Source organism: Dermacentor albipictus, chromosome 6, assembly GCF_038994185.2.
Source record: "Dermacentor albipictus isolate Rhodes 1998 colony chromosome 6, USDA_Dalb.pri_finalv2, whole genome shotgun sequence".
NCBI lineage: Eukaryota > Metazoa > Arthropoda > Arachnida > Ixodida > Ixodidae > Dermacentor > Dermacentor albipictus.
Window position 1 is genome coordinate 91,900,124 of NC_091826.1, and position 18,792 is coordinate 91,918,915.

Below are 18,792 nucleotides of genomic sequence, written 5' to 3' on the forward strand. Positions count from 1 at the left end.
ACACCATGCAATCGGTGATAAGATGGCACTTTCTGAAGCCGTATATTGTATGCGATTTTCATCAATAGCACATTAGAAAAGGGCGCTTTTCTCAGATTACATTTCAGGTTTCTCTGTAATCATTCCCTACGTGATAAAGAGCACCTGGGAAATGCCGAAAAAAAAAAAGGAATTCAGTACTTCTGACCAAATTGACCATTATAATTGCTGAGTTTCCCCCTCAAAGTGGTTGCCGGTGAACCGGAGCAGTGGGCTACATTTCCCCAGCACTCACTGTGAAGAGAACTCTGTTGTTTGCTTTTTGATCAAGTTTTATACAGGTCTTTATGTCTTGTCACTCTTTCTTAGCGCAACACATTTACAGTGTTTCTTTCCTTTCTACCCGCATGCCTCCACAACGCAGAGTCCCACAGCAACAGCTTCGAATCATGGACTGCCACAGGTGCTGCTGAAAGCCAAGCCATAGCCAGTGTCGTATCCTGGGAAGGTGGCGGCAGCCCAAATGCCACAATGTGCAGCGATGGTGGCTTCACAAGCCATGATGAAACTGTGCTTGTGGAGCACCAGCAAGTGGTCCATCAGTTTGGTACCAGTGATCCGGGGCCAGAATACCAGTGCAAGTTCTGTCCGGCCAAGTTTTTGCACCATGACCGCCTGCTGTGCCACCTTCAGAGGCACACGAGCACGGGATCCTTTGACTGCTTCCTCTGTGAAAAGAAATTCTCGAGTGAGAAGGTCCTTGTGCGCCATGTTATGACTTTGCACAGCAGAGTAGAGACCTTCCCGTGCCACCTGTGCCCAAGCAAGTTTTCGCGCAAGGACAATCTTGTTGCGCACATTCGGAAGCACCAGGCTGACATTGCCAAGCATTGACATGGGTAATCATGCCCATATTTCCCAGAAGTGGTTATGTTGATTATGTGAGCAGCACAAATGACAAGAAAAGTGAAGTAATGACTGGGACACAAACACTCTTATCTCCTGTCCTGCTGTCTGCACTGTTACCTACGTCAAACAATAAAGCACCGACCCAACTGGAATTCTCTTATCACTAGCATTATCATTGAGGGTGGTCGAATAGCACCGTTTCTTAACCTAATCAAATATAAATGTTTGTAAAAAAAGGTATTTTTAATCTAAAATTTAATGTCCAGTATTTGCTTATAACAAAGGAACAAGTAATTTTACAGCAGCAAGCATGGTAATGTCCACCAGAGAAACAGCAGTTCTTGTGACTTGAGATAATTCTGCTTGTTGTCTAAGGAAAAAAATATATATGTCTGATATCAAGTCCATGTTGACATTAATGGCAACCTTCCCTTCTTTCAGATTGCTTAGGTAGTGCTACAAATTCATGTCAGACTGCACTGTAACTCTTTTTTAAAAGATCAGCATGCTTTAGCAGTGATAATCAATCCCAATTGCACACATATCAGTCTTCTTAGTTTTGTTATGCTAGGTTTAGTTGCTGTGTTAAACAACTCTTGTAGCCCATCGAAAGTAATCTGAAAAGACCAGTCAATGTAGCCAAAAGATTCCTTGCCCTAAAGCAGGATGTTCCCATTAACATCACTGCATGAAGAAAAGCCTAGTTGAAAGAAGCTTTGTGATAAAGGAGTTTGCATTTAGCCCTTATAACTGCAAGGGTACCTTGTCCCCAGTGTATATGAAACGGACAACAATAATGTTTGTTATTTCAAATGTTTGACTTTAACCTGCCAGTTAAGCAGTCCACTTGGGCGTTATACAGGGTTGATTTACAGGTCTCGCTGAAGTGCTCGGACTGCAGTGTAACATGACCTCGGGCTAAACTCTCAGAGAAAGCAGTCCCATGTGCATTGAGAGAGGAGTTGGGAGAAAGATTCCTCAAGTCTTGGTTTCCTCTGCTTAATTAAATCCAGCTGCAATGAACTTTCACTTTGGTATAAATTGTTTCTGAATAGTATACTTAAAGCAATTTCAGCAAAGCTGCATCAGCGAAAATTGTCTAATTTTCTTGTTAACAGCCATCCTTCCATCATTACTTTCTTGATTTTCAAATGAAAGCAGGGAGAGAATGACATCAGAGAAGGTTGCCTTGCAGAGGCTGACTGCCCGACGCCATGCTTCCTCCTGTATCGTTTTTTTCCCTCTATCCCAACAAAGCACTGTAGTTCAGGGTGCCAATGTTGGGAGAGAAGGCAAAACAAAAAAAATGGTGCTTGTTGACAGAAGATGTGGGTGGGTGAGACCATTATGCTAGTGCAGTCATTATGTGTTTAGATATGATAAATATATTCTGTAAGATGTACCCATTGACCACTTTAAAAGGAAGACACATTAAGCTTGAACATTCAGAGCACCCAAGCCAGAACTCTTCAGCATGGTTTACATGAGAAGCACAAAATGTGCTTAAGGTGTGCTTGCATTAAGAATAGTTATGCCCATACAAATTAAGTGGCCGTGAGTAATTAAAGTTTACCAAGAGACACTATGGTGTCATCCCGATCTCAGTTTAAGCCTTAGGATGATTGAAACCTTTCATTTGTTGTTATGTGTTCACATGCCTCAGCAAACTCCTTTCCCACTTTCACAGGTGAAGCAATCAAACAGACGTCAAGTTGTGTCTATGTATATGGTGCCAACACATCTTTTTTGCCTGACTATCCTATTCATTAAAGATAACCAAATATGGCATTGCCCTTGTTTCAACAATGCCATTAGGCTTGTGTTTACCATCAAATAAGCTGAATGCATGTTCCTCTAACACCGGTTTGCCCTAAAATGGCAAGCTGATGCACACGTTGGTTTGCACTAACCAAACAAAACGCATGACGAGATGCAACACAACAGGGTCTACCTCCTCTTTCTTGTGTTGTATGCTGTGCTAGCTTCTCTAGCTGTTTCTTTTTGACACATGACAATCTCTGCCACACTGTTTCCCTCAAAGCAATTATTCATGGTTTATTTCTGCCATGGCAACTAACACACTGTGTGGTTGTCGGTGTGTTGCTTCTATGGCTAGCATGGTGCGAGTATGCTTGGTGTAGTGGCGACAAGTGGGCTGCATGATATTCCTTGGTGTACCGCTGTGATGGAGTTTAATACATCCATGTGCTTATGCATAGGAAATAGTTGTCGCCATGGCAACTGACACAGTGTGGTTTTCTTTGGGGTAACGCTGGCATGGCAGCTAACATTGTGTAAGCATCGTTGGTGTAGTCGAAACAAGTGGGCTGCATGATAGTCCTTGGTGTAGTGCTGTGATATAGAGATGATAAACCTAAGTGCTTACGCATAGGGCATAGTTGCTGCCATGGCGACTCACACTGCATGATCATTCTTGCTTTAGTGCTGCCATGGGAACTAACATGTTCACTTACCAGTCATGGTGTAGTTTTCATGGCACCTAAAACACTGCATGGTTCTTTTTGGGCCCGCCATGGTTGTTTAGTGGCTATGGTGTTGGGCTGCTAAGCACGAGATCGAGGGATCAAGTCCCGGCCACAGCGGCCGTATTTGGACGGGGGTGAAATGCGAAAACACCTGTGTTCTTACATTTAGGTGATGTTCAAGGACCCCAGGTCATCCAAATTTCCGGAGTCTTCCACTACGGCCTGCCTTATAATCAGAAAGTGGTTTTGGCTCATAAAACCCCATAATTTAATTTAATTTGGTTGTTTTTGGTGTAGTACTGCTATTGAACTAATACACTGCGTGGATATGCATGGTGTAATGCTGCCAAGGAAACTAACACATTGCACAATTGACCTTTGCATCTTTTTCAATGGAATGCGGTAGTCATCGTTGTGGCACAGCCATGGAAATTACATTCTGTGGTTTTGTAGAGCTGCCATGGAATTTCACACACGGTATGATTGTCCATGGTGTAATGCTACCATGGCAAGTAGTAAATTAGTACAAATGAATGGCTGATTGCTCTCAAACAGTTGCTATTGCTTGCGTTTGTGGAGGCTAACCTGTACGTATTGTTTGCAGAGTATAGACATAGATTTCTTTGGTTTTATGTTTGTGTGTGATATTAATTCTCCTACTTTTCTTTACAGAGTCGGCTGCTACACTGTGGTGTAATACGAAGCTTTGCCTGTGAAGAGCTGCCAGATTGTTTTTTTACGTTCTCTTGTAGCTTTTGTGCCAGCAGTATTTACTAGATTGTGTTTGTTGTTTGAGAGCATTGCGTGCATGAAAATTATATGTACTTCATTATGTCCCATAAGTTTTTGTATCTTCAACAAAACAGAGCAGGAAACAAAAACTGGTTATGCAGTTTTTAGTTTGTACTCTGGTGTGTTCTTTATCCCATTCGAAACTTATCCTCGTGCAAAGCAGTGAAATTATCCAGTACAATACTTTGCTATTGTTTTAATGATGGTAAATCAGGGTTCTACCCAGAAATTGTTGAGAAGTGCCTATTTGACCGGAATGAAGTTATTGGTGTAACCAAGCCCATAAGCTTTTCTTCTTTCTGTGTTTTCAACACATTTCTGAATTATAAACAGTCTTGCATTTTGAATGCATAACGAAAGAAACACGAGCTAGCAACTTAGCCTACTGCAATCCCAAAACTTCAGGATAAAGAAATATACAGCTCACCATTGTCAAAATGTGCATGAAACACTGGTGATTGAAATCCAAGTCAACAAATAGGAGTGCTTTCCATGCAAATGTGGCATCATCATCTAATCACGATGCCAGCTTTTCCTCTTTTCCCTTGTTTTGTTTTCTTTTAGTCTTGCATGACAAACTTCAATGCTGGGGCTATCTGAAGCTCCAATTTCTCCTGTTTACTACAGTGCTAAAAAGGCAACATTGTGTGAAGTGAATGCCATGCAGTCAGTGATAAGATGGCACTTTCTGAAGCCATATATTGTATGCGATTTTCATCACTAGCACATTAGAAAAGGGTACTTTTCTCAGATTACATTTCAGATTTCTCTGTAATCATTCCCTACGTGATAAAGAACACCTGGAACAGGCCAAGAAAAAAAAAAGGAATTGTGTACTTTTGACGAAACTGACCATTATAATTGCTTAGTTTCCCAATCAATGTGGTTGCTGGCGAACTGGAGCAGTGGGCTACATTTTCCTGCCACTCACTGTGAAAAGAACTCTGTTGTCATGGGATACTTTGCTTTTTAATCGAGTGCTATATGTGTCTTTATGTCTTGTCACTCTTTCTTAGCACAACACATTTTTTCCTTTCTACCCACATGCCTCCGCAACGCAGAGTCCCACAGCAACAGCTACGAATCATGGGCTACCACAAGTGCTGCTGAAAGCCAAGCCATAGCCAGTGTTGTATCCTGGGAAGGTGGCAGCTCCAATGCCTTGATGTGCAGCGATTGTGGCTTCACAGGCCATGATGAAGCTGTGCTTGCAGAGCACCGGCGAGTGGTCCATCAGTTTGGTACCAGTGATCCGGGGCCAGAATACCAGTGCCAGTTCTGCCCGTCCAAATTTTTGCACCATGACCGCCTGCTGTGCCACCTTCAGAGGCACACAAACACGGGATCCTTTGACTGCTTCCTGTGTGAAAAGAAATTCTCGAGAGAGCAGGTCCTTGTTCGCCATGTCATGACTTTGCACAGCAGAGTAGGGACCTTCCCCTGCCACCTGTGCCCGAGCAAGTTTTCGCGCAAGGATAACCTTGTTGCACACATTCGAAAGCACCAGGCTGACATTGCCAAGCATTGACATGGCTAATCATTCCCATGTTTCCCAGAAGTGCTTATGTTGATCATGTGAGCAGCACAAATGACAAGAAAAGTGACATAAAGACTTGGACACAAGCACTCTTATTTCCTGTCCTGCTGTCTGCACTGTTACCTGCATCCAACAATAAAGCACTGGCCCAACTTAAAACTCTCATATTGCTAGCGTTATCATTGAGCATGTTAAATAGCACAGTTTACTTTACACTTAGCACTTTACACTCTACTAGAATACATTAAAAAAAAAAGTTATTCCCTGCGTGTGTGACATCTTCTTAGTCTACCATGTGTTGGTGTACTCTAGAAACAAAATCGTCTTACTTGAGTTGCTTTGTTGTGTGTGAGTATTGCCTGTATGAAATCAATTTTGTTGATGTTGCTTTCTTGTCGTTGAAGCAGCAGTGTGAAAATTTTTTCTGCTCACATTTATGCATGAATAAAACGGCCGATAGCTTAGTATGAATTGAGACAAATGAATTTGCTTGTTTTGAACTGTGATGTTTAACAGGACCAGAGACATGAAATTTTAGACCTTTTTCGTTTTACTTCTGTTTTGCTGCTATTGACCTAGTGATTGTGGTATAGGACCTCATTTCCTTCATCATCAAATATTTCTGAACGTAGCTTCTCTTTTGTTTTTTCCAGCGGAAAACAAGTGTGTAATTGTATCCATCCTTCACAGGAACCAGTGTAGTTTTTCATTATGATGAGTACTGAGAGAGCGATGATCTCATTGGCTACATAGTAATACATAGCAAGCACATTCAGTGGCTTGGACCAGTACAATAAGTACAGCATGCAAAGGAAGAAAATGACTCGCACCTTTCCGGGTTGAAACCTTTCAGTGTGTACCTAAAATTACAAAGGGAGAACATTTTAGTGTACAGTAGCAAAATATTTGGAGGACGCTTAAGCTTTGCCTTCAAAAGTGGAAGGCGATAGCGTTCAAAGACCCTTACTGCTTTTCATGCGCTTTCCGGCAACTGCAGCTTATGTAACCGTAACGTTAACTAGGAAATGCTGGCTGCGAACGTAGTGCACAAAGGCAAGCTTTGTGGTAGAAACCCGGCCTCTTGCATGGGTCAATCTCCTGTTATTGTTTCGCACTTTTAATATTTCAGTCTGAGAAGAGCTAATGCAAAGGACATGCACTGCCGGTGTTTTTTTCCATTGCATTTGTTTGTGGGCTGCCATTCTCGAAATTCCGAGGAATAACTTCATAAAGAATGAAAGACAAGGTATTAGCAACTTTGGTGGTAGAGAAGTGTTTGGGTATGTGTGGTTTGAAATTCGGTTCGAAATCCTTTTTGCTGAGGCGACGTCGGAAGTCGGACGCGAGACGTGTTAACACTATTGCATTAAAAAAGAAGTTCAATTGTTGCATCTAGTACATCCGCCCTAGGTTTGAAAGGTGCAGAAGAATGCTACATCATACGCACAACTTTTTTTGTCTGTGATCCAATAATATTTGCAATGAGCTGTACCATCTAGAGCAGTCTTCGTCTGCTTTGCAATAAGTGCAGCTGCTGAGTATGTTGTGCCACAATTTTTGCAAGCACATTGGACTTCAAAAGCAATCATTAATTTTGCCAGATTATTTTTGTTGCAAGGTCATGAGGTCTCGAACATAGCCAAATGTTCCTTAAAGCCATGCCTAACACGTCATGCCACCATGTACAGACTGCAAATTCATTGACGTTACCGCGTGTAGTGCACGCAATAAATGAGTAGAGTGGAAGTTCTTCCCTGTTCTATTTGTGCACTTGCTGGAGACAAGCAGAAGGAGGGTGCTGGAGATTGAGAAGGACAAGTACTAAGCTGCCAGGCTGGGACACTTTTTCAATGTTGGTTGAGGCAATATCTCTACTGCTGTCACAGTAAATCTTCGATAACTTTGAGTTACAGTGTATGGGTTCATCCAAGAAGGGGAGGACAACTGTTGAGAACTAGTGTAATGAAAAACGTGAAGCGAACGGTGTTTGCGCATGTGTGCAGAACGATTTCTTTGCGTCATAAGGTGGTCACACCTATGGCCGCTTGTCTGTTGACTTCACATGGTCCCAACCTGTTGAGGCTCCTTTAGCATGAGAAAGCACGCTGAATAGGACGGCAACTACAGTTGCTAGTTATATTCTCGCAAAATAAAAATTGTGGGGCTTGCCAAAAGGAACCGCAGGCTTCACGTGGTTGCAGTGCACGCGTAAATTATTGGTTGAAAGTCGGTGCTGGTATATTCTGATATCTGATAGCTGTTGAGGAACAAACACTGATCTGTGTTTTGCATGTGAATGTAACATTTGTTGCAATTTGTAATGGATGATATGTGAAACTTCGTAAGCAGGCTTTATGATGTATCTATCTTGCCTTGGGATGTCTGCATTCCTACCTGAGGCACCGTTAAAGCTTATACATTGTTTTTGAAAGCTTGGAGTGTGCGGGGACTGGAGGGCGGCAAGAATGGTGTCGCGAATCCGCATGTTGGCACCTTAATTACAACTTTAGCCCAAGGTTCACCACCTTGGCTAGGCCAGACCAGGTGTGTGCCGGAATGCACCTGGCGGTTTTCACATATGTGCTGGTGCCTTTTTGGTACTACTCATTTATATTGATACCCTTCTTTTTTTCTCTTTGTCTTCCTGTGCCTGAAAAAAAAAAAAGCCACCAGACACGGCAACACTTTCGATGTACAGCCACGAGCCACTGCTCCCACCACAAGCCAGGCCATCGACGGGGGTGTGGATGAAGTCGGTGTGGAGAACGGCGCTGAGGCCTTCAGGTGCGACATCTGCCTCTTCACGTGCCCCTGTGATTCTGAGCTTGCGGAGCACATGAGAGCATTGCACGCCGACCCTTTAAACCGAAACTGGTTCAAGTGCCACTACTGTCGAGTCTCATTTCAGCGTCGTGACCGCTTGATGGTGCATCTACAAAAGCACACCGGCACCGGCTTCTTTGACTGCTTCCTCTGCGTCAGAAAGTTTGCGAGCGAGCAGAACCTCTTGCGCCATGTCCGGACTGTGCACGGTGCCTCAGAGAACTTCCCTTGCCAACTCTGCCCGAGGACATTCACGCGCAAGGACAACTTGTTGGTGCACATTCGAAAGCACCGCAATGACCGGTGCTGAGCTTGTGAGCGGTGATTGAACTGTGTTGACAACTGTGCTTCTATGGTAAGGTGAAATCATAATGGACAGTTTGCATCGAAATGTTTACGGAACGCCTGTCCATGACTTTGTGCTGGCCAATACTGTTGAACCTCGTCGTGACAAAGTAACATCAGACGCAAAAATGCTTCAATTTTATCCTATTATTATCAAAAGTGTACATGCTGGCAAAAACAAGTATGTGATTGCGTACATATGCAAAAGCAATGTAAGCATCATGTTTCCCGTGAGCCGGCAAAGGGCTTCTATTGATTTTTATAGCCCATCGATGGCTTGCTGTGCCGATACATGGCATGTGCGCAATGCTAAATTAAAAACATACTTTTCACCGTTATTGAGGGTGAAATATAGCTTGACAACATCAAATTGTCGTATTGGCTTACTAGCTGCGAGCAAGCCAATCGATGACACTGGCCATAATGTGCACGTGTGTCTAGAATGTGCTGTTTCGAATTGCTTTTGCCTTGTATTTTGCATTTTTAATACCATGATATCTATCTCGAGCTGCTTGGTGAAGAAACGTTTGTTTCTCTTCAACCAATATTGTCTTGAGACTCGCAATTTGGTTTCCTCGTAGCAGTAGAATACTCTCCAAAACAAACCATGGCCAATCATATTTTCGATGTATGTCTGTATGCATATGAGTTTATTTTATCGAGGTTCAGCAGTATCCATGTGTATGTTAATTGCTATAAAAATTGTGGGAGCTGGTGTCCACGGTTGCAAATATCGTGTTATACTATTGATCTCTCTTCCCATTTATTGTATGTATGCGAGTGCTTTCTTCATATAAAAATCAGTTGGAAAATCACTTGGAGTTGCAGGCAGCTCTGATGTTTGCCTCTCAGGTTGGCAGCTGTTCTACCACTCTCAGCTTTGCATATTTTTCTAATGTCAACGTTCCATGTTATCTTCTGCCTCTATCAACTGTGTTTGCTTCCCTTCGGCACCTGTGCACCAACTCCAATAGACCACCGGTTTTGTTTTATGCATTGTAAGGCCTGTATAACTCCGCTTCGCTCCCGTAATCACAAGCAGATTATCATAGCCCTTGTTGGTTGTTCACTTCTAATCTTATCAGTTTTCATATCGATAGGTTTGCACTGAGGCTCTATTCTGGATTGACAAGTTTTGAGAATAAATCACTTCCAGTTGACGCCAGTTAGCTAAGCCAGTGGGCTTAGCTACCTAACTGGCTCGCTGGCTAAGGTGTCATTCTGGAAGGTGTGCCTTGAAAAAGTGAAATCATCTCTTTTAGTGATCTGTTAAGAGTACAGCTTCTGGCAAAACACATTGCGTACTTTTATATTTCACTTGTGCATTCTTCATTTTCTTTTTTGCTCTGCTATGGTATGTGATGACTCGTGTGACAATCGTGACAAACGGCATCTGCTAGGGCTCGGGAGATCGGCGAGGCTGTGCAAGATAATTATGAGCGGCAACACTTTAAGAACAGAAATACTTGAAATGAGATTCACTGAAACTTACTTGAATCAACTGGTACATATTTTCTCTCCAAGAGCACCTAATGATAGTCTAATTCATGCTGGCCAAACACCATTTATCCAATCACGAAGGTCATTTGCAACTACAGTATGCATCTGGTGCCTTTGCTACAACTTTGTGCATCACGTGGAAGCCATGGAGGGCAGTAGTGATATCTCTGTCTTGTCAGCTTCACATGAGTTTGCGTCATCTGCCTCAAGCAAGATTATGTACTGAAGCCACCTACTTGGAACATGTCCGGATGAACATGAGCGGTGTTGATTTGTGGGACGGTGCCTACAGATAAGACTTAGTGCTATTACTGTTTATGTGGCAAGTGATATTTGCTCACAAATGTTTACTATTGTTTTTTGTTGCTCATGGAAATTTTTCTGTGAATGATGAGTGAATGCTGAAAACCCTTCAAATTTTTGTGGTGTGCTGCAGCACCACTATGTTGTCTGATATAAAGGATTTGCGCTCGTCCAAAATTGTATTGCTGTCTTGAAGAGTATTCCTCTGCTTCTCGGTACAAACGGTGTGTAATTGTTGCGTGGTACATCCACTGTACTGTCACCAGAGCCAACACTTAAGTACTTCACACAAGTTCTGCCTGTGGGCAAGCTTTGAATAACAAAGTGAAAATTCAAAGGAAATAAAATGCAGACAGACTCCTGGATTCGCCACCTAGTCTTTGACAGTCAGGGGTGTGTAAATTTTGCAGCTGCCCCTTCAGAAATTGCATGGCTAGTTAGAGACAATATCAGTTGGATCTCACTTACAATGAAGTCATATCTGACATGAAAATATCTTCCTTTTATTCAATATTTGTTCTATGCATATATTCGACATATGCTTATACCAGCAAGAAGATTTCGGCTTAAGTTTGTTATGTCCAGTAATTCATTATAGTATCTAAGTTTGTTAATGTTGTGTCTTGACTGTACTTGCTTCACAGGCTTGCTTTGAGGACTCTTAATATAAATGCCCTGCTGTTGAAACCAGTATTTGTGTAGTTTTTGCCTTGGATTTTGCATTTTTTTTTGGTCTTGTTGAGTCATTGCGTTTATGAAAACTCATGCCAACTACACAGGGCATGATGACCAGCATGCCACATGTAATCAAAATGCATATTTAAATACGTTTTCTGTTGTAGTCGCAAGAGGCATGCGCTTATGAAGGGGCATTTAAGTGGAGTGTTTGATTGAGCTGGGTTGTTAAATTACACTTTTGGGGAATGGCCGAAATAGCAGTATTACCCTGAGCTGAGTTTTGTAAAGCCAGCAAGGAAGCAGAAATCAAAGATGTTTTTCAAGGTTTCCAAGCCAGCTTCTGAGGAAGCCATGATATTTGCAGGGTCTACTTGGTACTAGTTTTATCAATGAGTTAAGATTGTATTGCATTTGAAAGAAACTAAAGCACTAACCTATACTTTAATACATAAGAGACAATGCCACGAAGGCTAGAGAGAGTTCACTCACTGCTTGTATGTGCAACCAAGAGATTGTGCACCACAAATGAAAGGTGATTATGTAGGTATGTGCAGTCTAATATGTCATAAAAATAAGTTTCAGTGTCACAACATGTGGCATATATATTATGTGAAAGGCATCAGACATCTGGAACTACTTAGTGTTACCAAAAGAGTGGAGTGAAGTGTTTCTGTGACCAGTGGCCACAGTGCATCACCTGCTGTCGCGACCAGAATGTATGGTGTGTCACCTATAACGGAAACACAAATGTGCTCAAGTAATAAGTGGTTTGATGTAAACTTGCATCCAAAAGTGGTAGTTGTAGTATGTGAAGTGGATCTCCCGTAGAAAACTTCACAGATTCAAAACTGTTCTGCAAAAGGGGTGGAATGAGACCTCTACGACCGCAGTACTTTCGTAGCTTTTGCAGCGATGCCTGCTATATATGGAACAAGGTATGGGGAGTTTTGGAAACTTTTTCTGAGCACGAACAGCCAAAACACATAAACATACTTTGAATTTGCGATGTTGTTCTACCCTACCGGTGCTGCAGTACAGGCGGGTGATTCAAAAAGGATTGTTTTTCGTTCGCCCCGCTAATAACGAACCCTTCTTAGTCTAATAACTGCAAATCAAGCCTTCAGGAAACGTTGTCAAACTTTCATATGACACACACAAATGTGACGACTTATCGGATATATAATGAAGTTATTTTCACGTCAGATATGACGTCACTATAACGAGGCTTGACTGCACTTCTCCAGACTACACTAACTTAGTGCTGCCTCTTCAAATTCCTAATTCATTAATTAATTCCTAACTTCATTAGTTCATCACTTTTTAGTTGGGGAGTTAACTGTGCACTTCTGCATGGCTTGGCAATGCTGAGTTTTAGAATAAATATATTCATTTCACTTGCATTTGTCGAGCTGACACCATTGAGTGTAATGAAGAGGAATCCACAGAACGACTTGGCGCATTCATTTTTGCTGCAGTACTGAATCAGTGGTGGAAAGCAGCTGAACACTTTTTTTTTCACGTTGCGACTCCGCGGGGTATGGGTGAAAAACTTGCATTCGCCTTCTCGGATCATGCTTCTTACAGTGATAGATGTTGTCAGTTTCTTCTTCAGCTCTCGATGTATCCGTCCATTCATGGGCCACACCGTGAAACTAGCTACTCTAAATCATGTCTGTAACTGCTTTGTACCTAAAGCAGTTTGAGCTACAACAGTCTGGCCCATGGTCAAAGGGGCTCCAAGACCGCATGGCAACACCGACATAAAAAAAAACAAAAACGGAGAACTAAGCACCTTTCCAATTACTGGTATTTATTAAACCAACTGTTGATATGTTGGCACCACTATGCCGTCTTGGAGCCGCTTCGACCACAGACACCGCGTTACAGTTTATATAGAATATGACTGTACATGCGTGGAGATTGTCTAAATGCTTCAACACTTGTATATTTGTTTACACGATACTACAAACCTCACGTGGTCCAAGCGGGAAGGGCAAAACTAAAACACACAATATTCGGAGCCTCAAGAAACAGTAGTGCAAGTCGGTAAAGTACAGGGATGATCACTAACAGCAGACAGGCGGAGTATGGAGAACATGAATAGAAGGAGACAATTATACAGTGTTGGCAATGGCATGTCTAAAATTTTCATTTTCAAACACTTCTTCTGGTAATGAATTCTATTCCATAATTGTTTAGGGGAAATATGAATATATATATTGGTTTAACTGTGAAAAGTAGGGGGCTAAATGTATTTATGTTTGTGGTAGGTTTTCCATGTAACTGAGTGCATGACGTAAGGGTATGGAGAGATTCCAAATTTCCTATGAAGCAGTGAGCGAAGAAAGTTTAATTGAGAAACTTTTCGCCTTATGTGGAGGGGCTGAATTGGGTTAGCTACCATTAGTGCAGATAGAGAGTCAGCATATCGATATTTTTTGTAAATGAAACGCACTGCACGTTTCTGCACTTCTTCCACTTCTGAAATGTCTTTTTTTGGTGTGCGGATCCCAGGCTATCTCTGCATATCCGAGTTTTGGCCTGATAAGAGATATATATACCAATTCCTAGATTTAGTTTTGCAGATGACGTGATCTAATTAATGTGGTCAGAGAGTTGATAGTTCTTGTACAACTGTTTTTGAAATATGAAATATGAAATCCAGCTGTTCTTGTATTGCAATGAGAACATCAATTTTTCTCACAATTTCTTTTACCTGGATTTTAATGAAACTTTTTTTAACTGACAAGCCATGTGGTGTACTTCTCCTGTATAGTTAACCATGTGTTGACAGCTGACTGTATTTTTTTTTCTGGTTCTGTTGAAGATAAATTATATGTGTGTTCATGCAAGGGCTGCATATCTTAGTGTTCCGTTTCATTACGCACCGACTAACTAAGCTATCAAAGGGATGTTCATTGCTGCAGTACTGTTTTGAACTCAATGTTATTACTTTGCGCAAGAATGAAAGTCTCCCTGCAGGTTACTGACCGCGAAGGGAGCCCCTGTGTAGCAGTATTACCAACCTTTGTCGGTAACCTGTGGTTGGCCGGAGATATAGCGGTGTTGTGTTGGGAATGCCTTTCGAACTTTTTTTTTATTGCTATGTGCATAAGGTAGCTGAGAATATGACTGCTCACAATGTAGTTATCTTAACCATTAGCACTAGTACTTATTGTTCTGCACCATCACAGGACCTTACCTTCCGCATTTCAACTTCTCATTCGTATTATTTCCCTTCTAATGAGGCAAATTTTATTCTAGCAAAGGACATAGAGTGTGCGCAGTCTGCTTTGGCTGTGGCACTAACTAAATTGACTTGGATATTGTCTCCCCTTGGACAATTTGAGGGCTCTCAAAGTTGGGAAGGTGCTGTAAGCTTGAAACAACATTGCACATCTACGGGGATGAAGGCCCAGGGTTCAGTTTTGTCAGGTCAGCTTTTCTCTCATGTGCAAGACATTGTGAGTGACATGATAAGAAGCCCATTAAATCTCATTGCCAACTAGCTTAAGGTGGTGGAGTCCACGATCAGATATTGTATACAGTGACATTGTGTGTATATCAGTCTTGCCCAGTGAAGAGGGGAAGTGTTATTTCTGGTTATGATGTGTTAAAGTGCAAACCAAAGTGAAATGCGACAAGGACAGGAAAGAGCGCCATTTTTCGTATTTCACTTTCGTTCACGTCTTAGCGCATTGCAATATAGGTGTAAATGCTGAATGAGAGTGAAGACAATGGTGGTGCAGTATTTTCTGTTCCTTTTGTGACAAGAGCATCGACAAAGTCCAAAGGCCTATCCAAGGGCTTCGTCTCGCACTCGTCCGCTTGAGGAAGCCTTCAGATTCCAAGGTTTTTCTTCTTTCACCAGTGGCAGACAATGTGATATGACATCTACATTTCAACTTTTTTTTTTCTTCTTATCTCGGCTACTACGAGCTGATTTACAAAAGAAAAAATAAAATGCCTTGCCGCTGTACGTTGCTCAAGTGGTTGTGGCAAGCATCTTTGTTGGTGTGTACAGTCTCTTGTATTGAAAAAAATCTGTAAGTATTTTAATGACACAGGCTTATTATAAGCTGCATTGACTTGAGTATGGTCTCATGCAGCAGTGGCGTGTAATCAAGTTTCAAGCCAGCTGTAGTTGCTTGACGATACATTGGGTGCTGCAGAAACACCAAATTGGCTTTGTCACTACCACTGTGACAATACTGAAAGCGTTTTTTTTTTTAGAGAAGATGTACTTCATGCTGTTTTTAGTAAAAACTTACTCATTTGCATTCTCCCCTGACTACTGTCCCTTTTTTGTGCGCGTACATTGAAATATTACCTGGTTGACCCACATGTTTGCCACATGCTTGCCTAAGGTTTTAGCATGTAGACTGGCACAGTGAAATGTGGGTGTCATACACAGAATGCTAAAGAAAGCTCCTTTATAAAAGCTTGCTATCCTATTCCAGAAGAAAAGTTTGAACTGGTTGCATTAAAGGTAGCACAAGAAAATATCAAAATCCTTTCTTTTTTTTGCACATTATTCTATGCTGCTCAAAGTTGAGCAGCATAGAAGAAACAGCTGACGTGATGCATTTCCTTTGGAAGTATTCCGGATCGGAAGACATTTGAAGAAGGCACCTTCCTCGAGGACTTATTGTCTGCAGATTGGGATAGCCTAGCTCCGGGCGTTGGTTCACGGTCACCATTTTAATACACTCCTCTCCTATATCATGGGGATTTGAGACGAACCTAGGTGCAGAGGTCGGTATTTAAATTTCAAAGAAAGAGTTTTTTGCTGCTCCATCCAATCACTGCTGGTACAAAGTCATGTGGCTTGTCAGATTGCACTTATTCGATTATAACATTGGCCTACTGACCTGCTTTTGTAGCTGCCTTTGCACGACTGTAGCAGCTAGGGCATCACATCTTATTCCAGTTTTTCACAAGACTGTCTAGGACCATCTACCATATTGTGCGTAATGTTTCCATATCCGCTAAAAATAATTTCAAATCCATTGAATGTAATTATTGGCAATTTCAATGTTCTAAGCAGTCACAATCAAGGAATTGGGCTAGGAACCGGACGAAAAGCATGTGCCATCGTACCCTCAGCCTACATTGCGTAGTTGGGGGTAGTTCTTCAGAGGTGCAAGTTTGGAACCTTTGACGAGAGCAGAGGTGGAATCATGCAAGCATCTCGCCTTCCAATCCTTCGTCTCTCTTCCTTCGTCATTGAGTAGATGGCGTTCAATGATGAAGGAACCCACCTCACTGCAATGACGATTGCTGAAGAAACTGGCACCCAGCGAATCACAAGAGAGCGAGCGAACGTTTCAAAAGCGAGGTGCTTGAGGTGTCACCCCTATTGCACGGCATGATGTTCCTCAAGCTTGTTGCTGAGTAAAGTACCACAGTAACCTGTGGACAGTAATATACATATGCAGTTGGTGAAAGCTCATGAATGAATATGTGTACAGTTTCTAACAGTGAAATCTAGTCGTTTTTTTTTGTTGTTGGGAACCAACTACTTGACCCCCTCCCCTTCCCCACCGTGCATCTCTGCGTTTCTTCCTCCATCCACCAGTGCTTCATGATATATTTGTTTACTTTTCTTTGTGCGAGGCAGGAGAAAAGCACACTGCCTGTAGCACCAACCTTAGAGTTAGCTACACAAACTGCTAGACGGGACACTAGCGCTATTGTTTGCAAGTATGGTGGTTAAGTGAGCATGTGACTGATGATTAGCACATGGATATGCCTAAACTTAATCCTTTCTTCAAATGGCTTTGTGGCTTTGCAAATTGATCATCTTCAACAAAACATTCCTTTATACATGCAACTATTTGCAAATATATGCATGTGCACAGAAACTTGTTGCTTTTGGGTTTAAAAAAAAGAAATTGGAAATTTAGAAAAATAAAGGGTCAAAGAATGTCTGAAGCCACTTCATGTAGTGCCCACAATTCCCATGTTAGCTGAACAATCATGGCATAGAAGCCTAGCACGAACTACATACCAACATAATGCAAAGAAGGGGTAAGGCATGCAGACACGGACACCAGAGAACTGGACAACACGAACACCGTGAAGCTCGGTGTTCGTGTTGTCCACTTCCCTTGTGTTCATGTCTGCACGCCTTACCCCTTCTTTGAATTATGAATCATTACCAACAATAGCCCAGCTTTCTGTCGTTCTTTGTGCCAGCGCTGTCTAGAAAAGAGCTAGGTGTCATTGGTGGTGCTAGCCGCTACCGTATAGGGAACTCTCATGCTGCAGTCGTTGACCCACCATGGGAATGATGGGAAGTCATGTGGGAATTAACTTCGTGCTTGTGGACTCAGACTTTTTTGTGGCTTTGTGTATTACACTTTATATGCCTTCATAGTCATAAGTTTCAGAGCAATCTATACTCTTCGATGTGCAGAACATGCTGCAAACATGCGCAATCGCTACTAATTGCAATGATCTAGCTTGTCGAGGTGGCCAAATCAAAACTTGCCAAGCATGTATATATGCCTGCGATAAATTGAGAAGGGCGTTTCACATTGCTTGCTGATGCATGCGTCCGTGGCGTAACGGTTTCAACATGAAGCTGCTGTGCTAGAGGTCCTGTGCTCGACTCCTGCCGTCGCGCGGTTTTAATAATCTTCATATAATTATTTATTACGTAATAGATTGTTGAAAATGACGAGTTTACAAAGTCACGAAGCTGTAATTGAAGCCAGAAGTACGAAGTTTACTCAAATCCATGTACTTCCCGTAATTCCCATGCTGGCGCAATCACTTCCATTGCAGCTCCCGTAAACACTAGCGCCAGAGTTCCCTCTTGTAAGCAGTGTATGAAACTCTATCGCCGCTCCTACCCGCTACAATGGGGCTGGCAGCTACTACATCAGCTCCTCCTCCCCCAACGTCTCTCTTCCTTTTTCCCTAGCGATGTCGCGCTTCAGGCCAATGGTCAGACGCAAAATCACTGTGGGCTGAACTCTACCGGACACGCCAACTTGATGCGGGTGGTTTCAACATAACGAATGTAGTGTCCGGCGCATCGAAATTCACTGTGAACTTTTTTTTTTTTCAGCTCCTGTTGAATTAGCTTGATTATCTGCACAGTTAGAACACGAAAACGACGTCGTTTTTAGTGCAGCACCATTGAAGTGTTTCAAAACTTCAGTAAAAGGCACATGAAGCTCCCGTTAAATCGAAAAAGCGTCCGGCTGTACCACGCCGCTGAGCGATTCAACCGAGCAGACGACAGCACCTGCACCGCGGCTGCCTCGGCGCTCATTTAAAAAGCGCGTGCAACGTGCAGCATAAGCAGGGATACGCAATCTAGGCGTCACTTACGCGCTGCACCACAGCACATCCTTTTGTTTTCGGTACCGAATCCGTGAAGAACGGGGAATCGAACGTACCCGTATTTTTTTTTTTCGAGATCAGTTTTTG

General features: G+C 42.4%; 1 protein-coding gene and 1 long non-coding RNA gene across 7 annotated transcripts in view; one reads left to right on the forward strand and one right to left on the reverse strand.

Moving 5' to 3' along the window:
- LOC135897691 (zinc finger protein 660-like) overlaps positions 1–6,527 on the forward strand; it is an 86,504-nt gene extending 79,977 nt beyond the window's left edge. For 4 of the 6 annotated variants that reach the window (XM_070541051.1, XM_070541050.1, XM_070541052.1 and 1 more), the window contains one exon: positions 404–1,965. In XM_070541051.1, coding sequence (XP_070397152.1) covers positions 404–873 — 470 coding nt within the window. In that variant the 3' untranslated portion in view covers positions 874–1,965. Of the gene's footprint in view, positions 1–403; positions 1,966–4,046; positions 4,296–5,227 lie in introns of those variants that run through there. The other 2 variants (XM_070541053.1, XM_070541054.1) reach the window with 2 other exon arrangements.
- LOC139061291 (uncharacterized) lies at positions 599–18,738 on the reverse strand. The gene is made up of 3 exons (XR_011515340.1): positions 18,694–18,738; positions 6,534–6,563; positions 599–707 (listed from the first exon to the last, which is right to left on the reverse strand). It is a non-coding gene; the product is annotated as an uncharacterized lncRNA (long non-coding RNA).
- Positions 18,739–18,792: the final 54 nt, after the last annotated feature.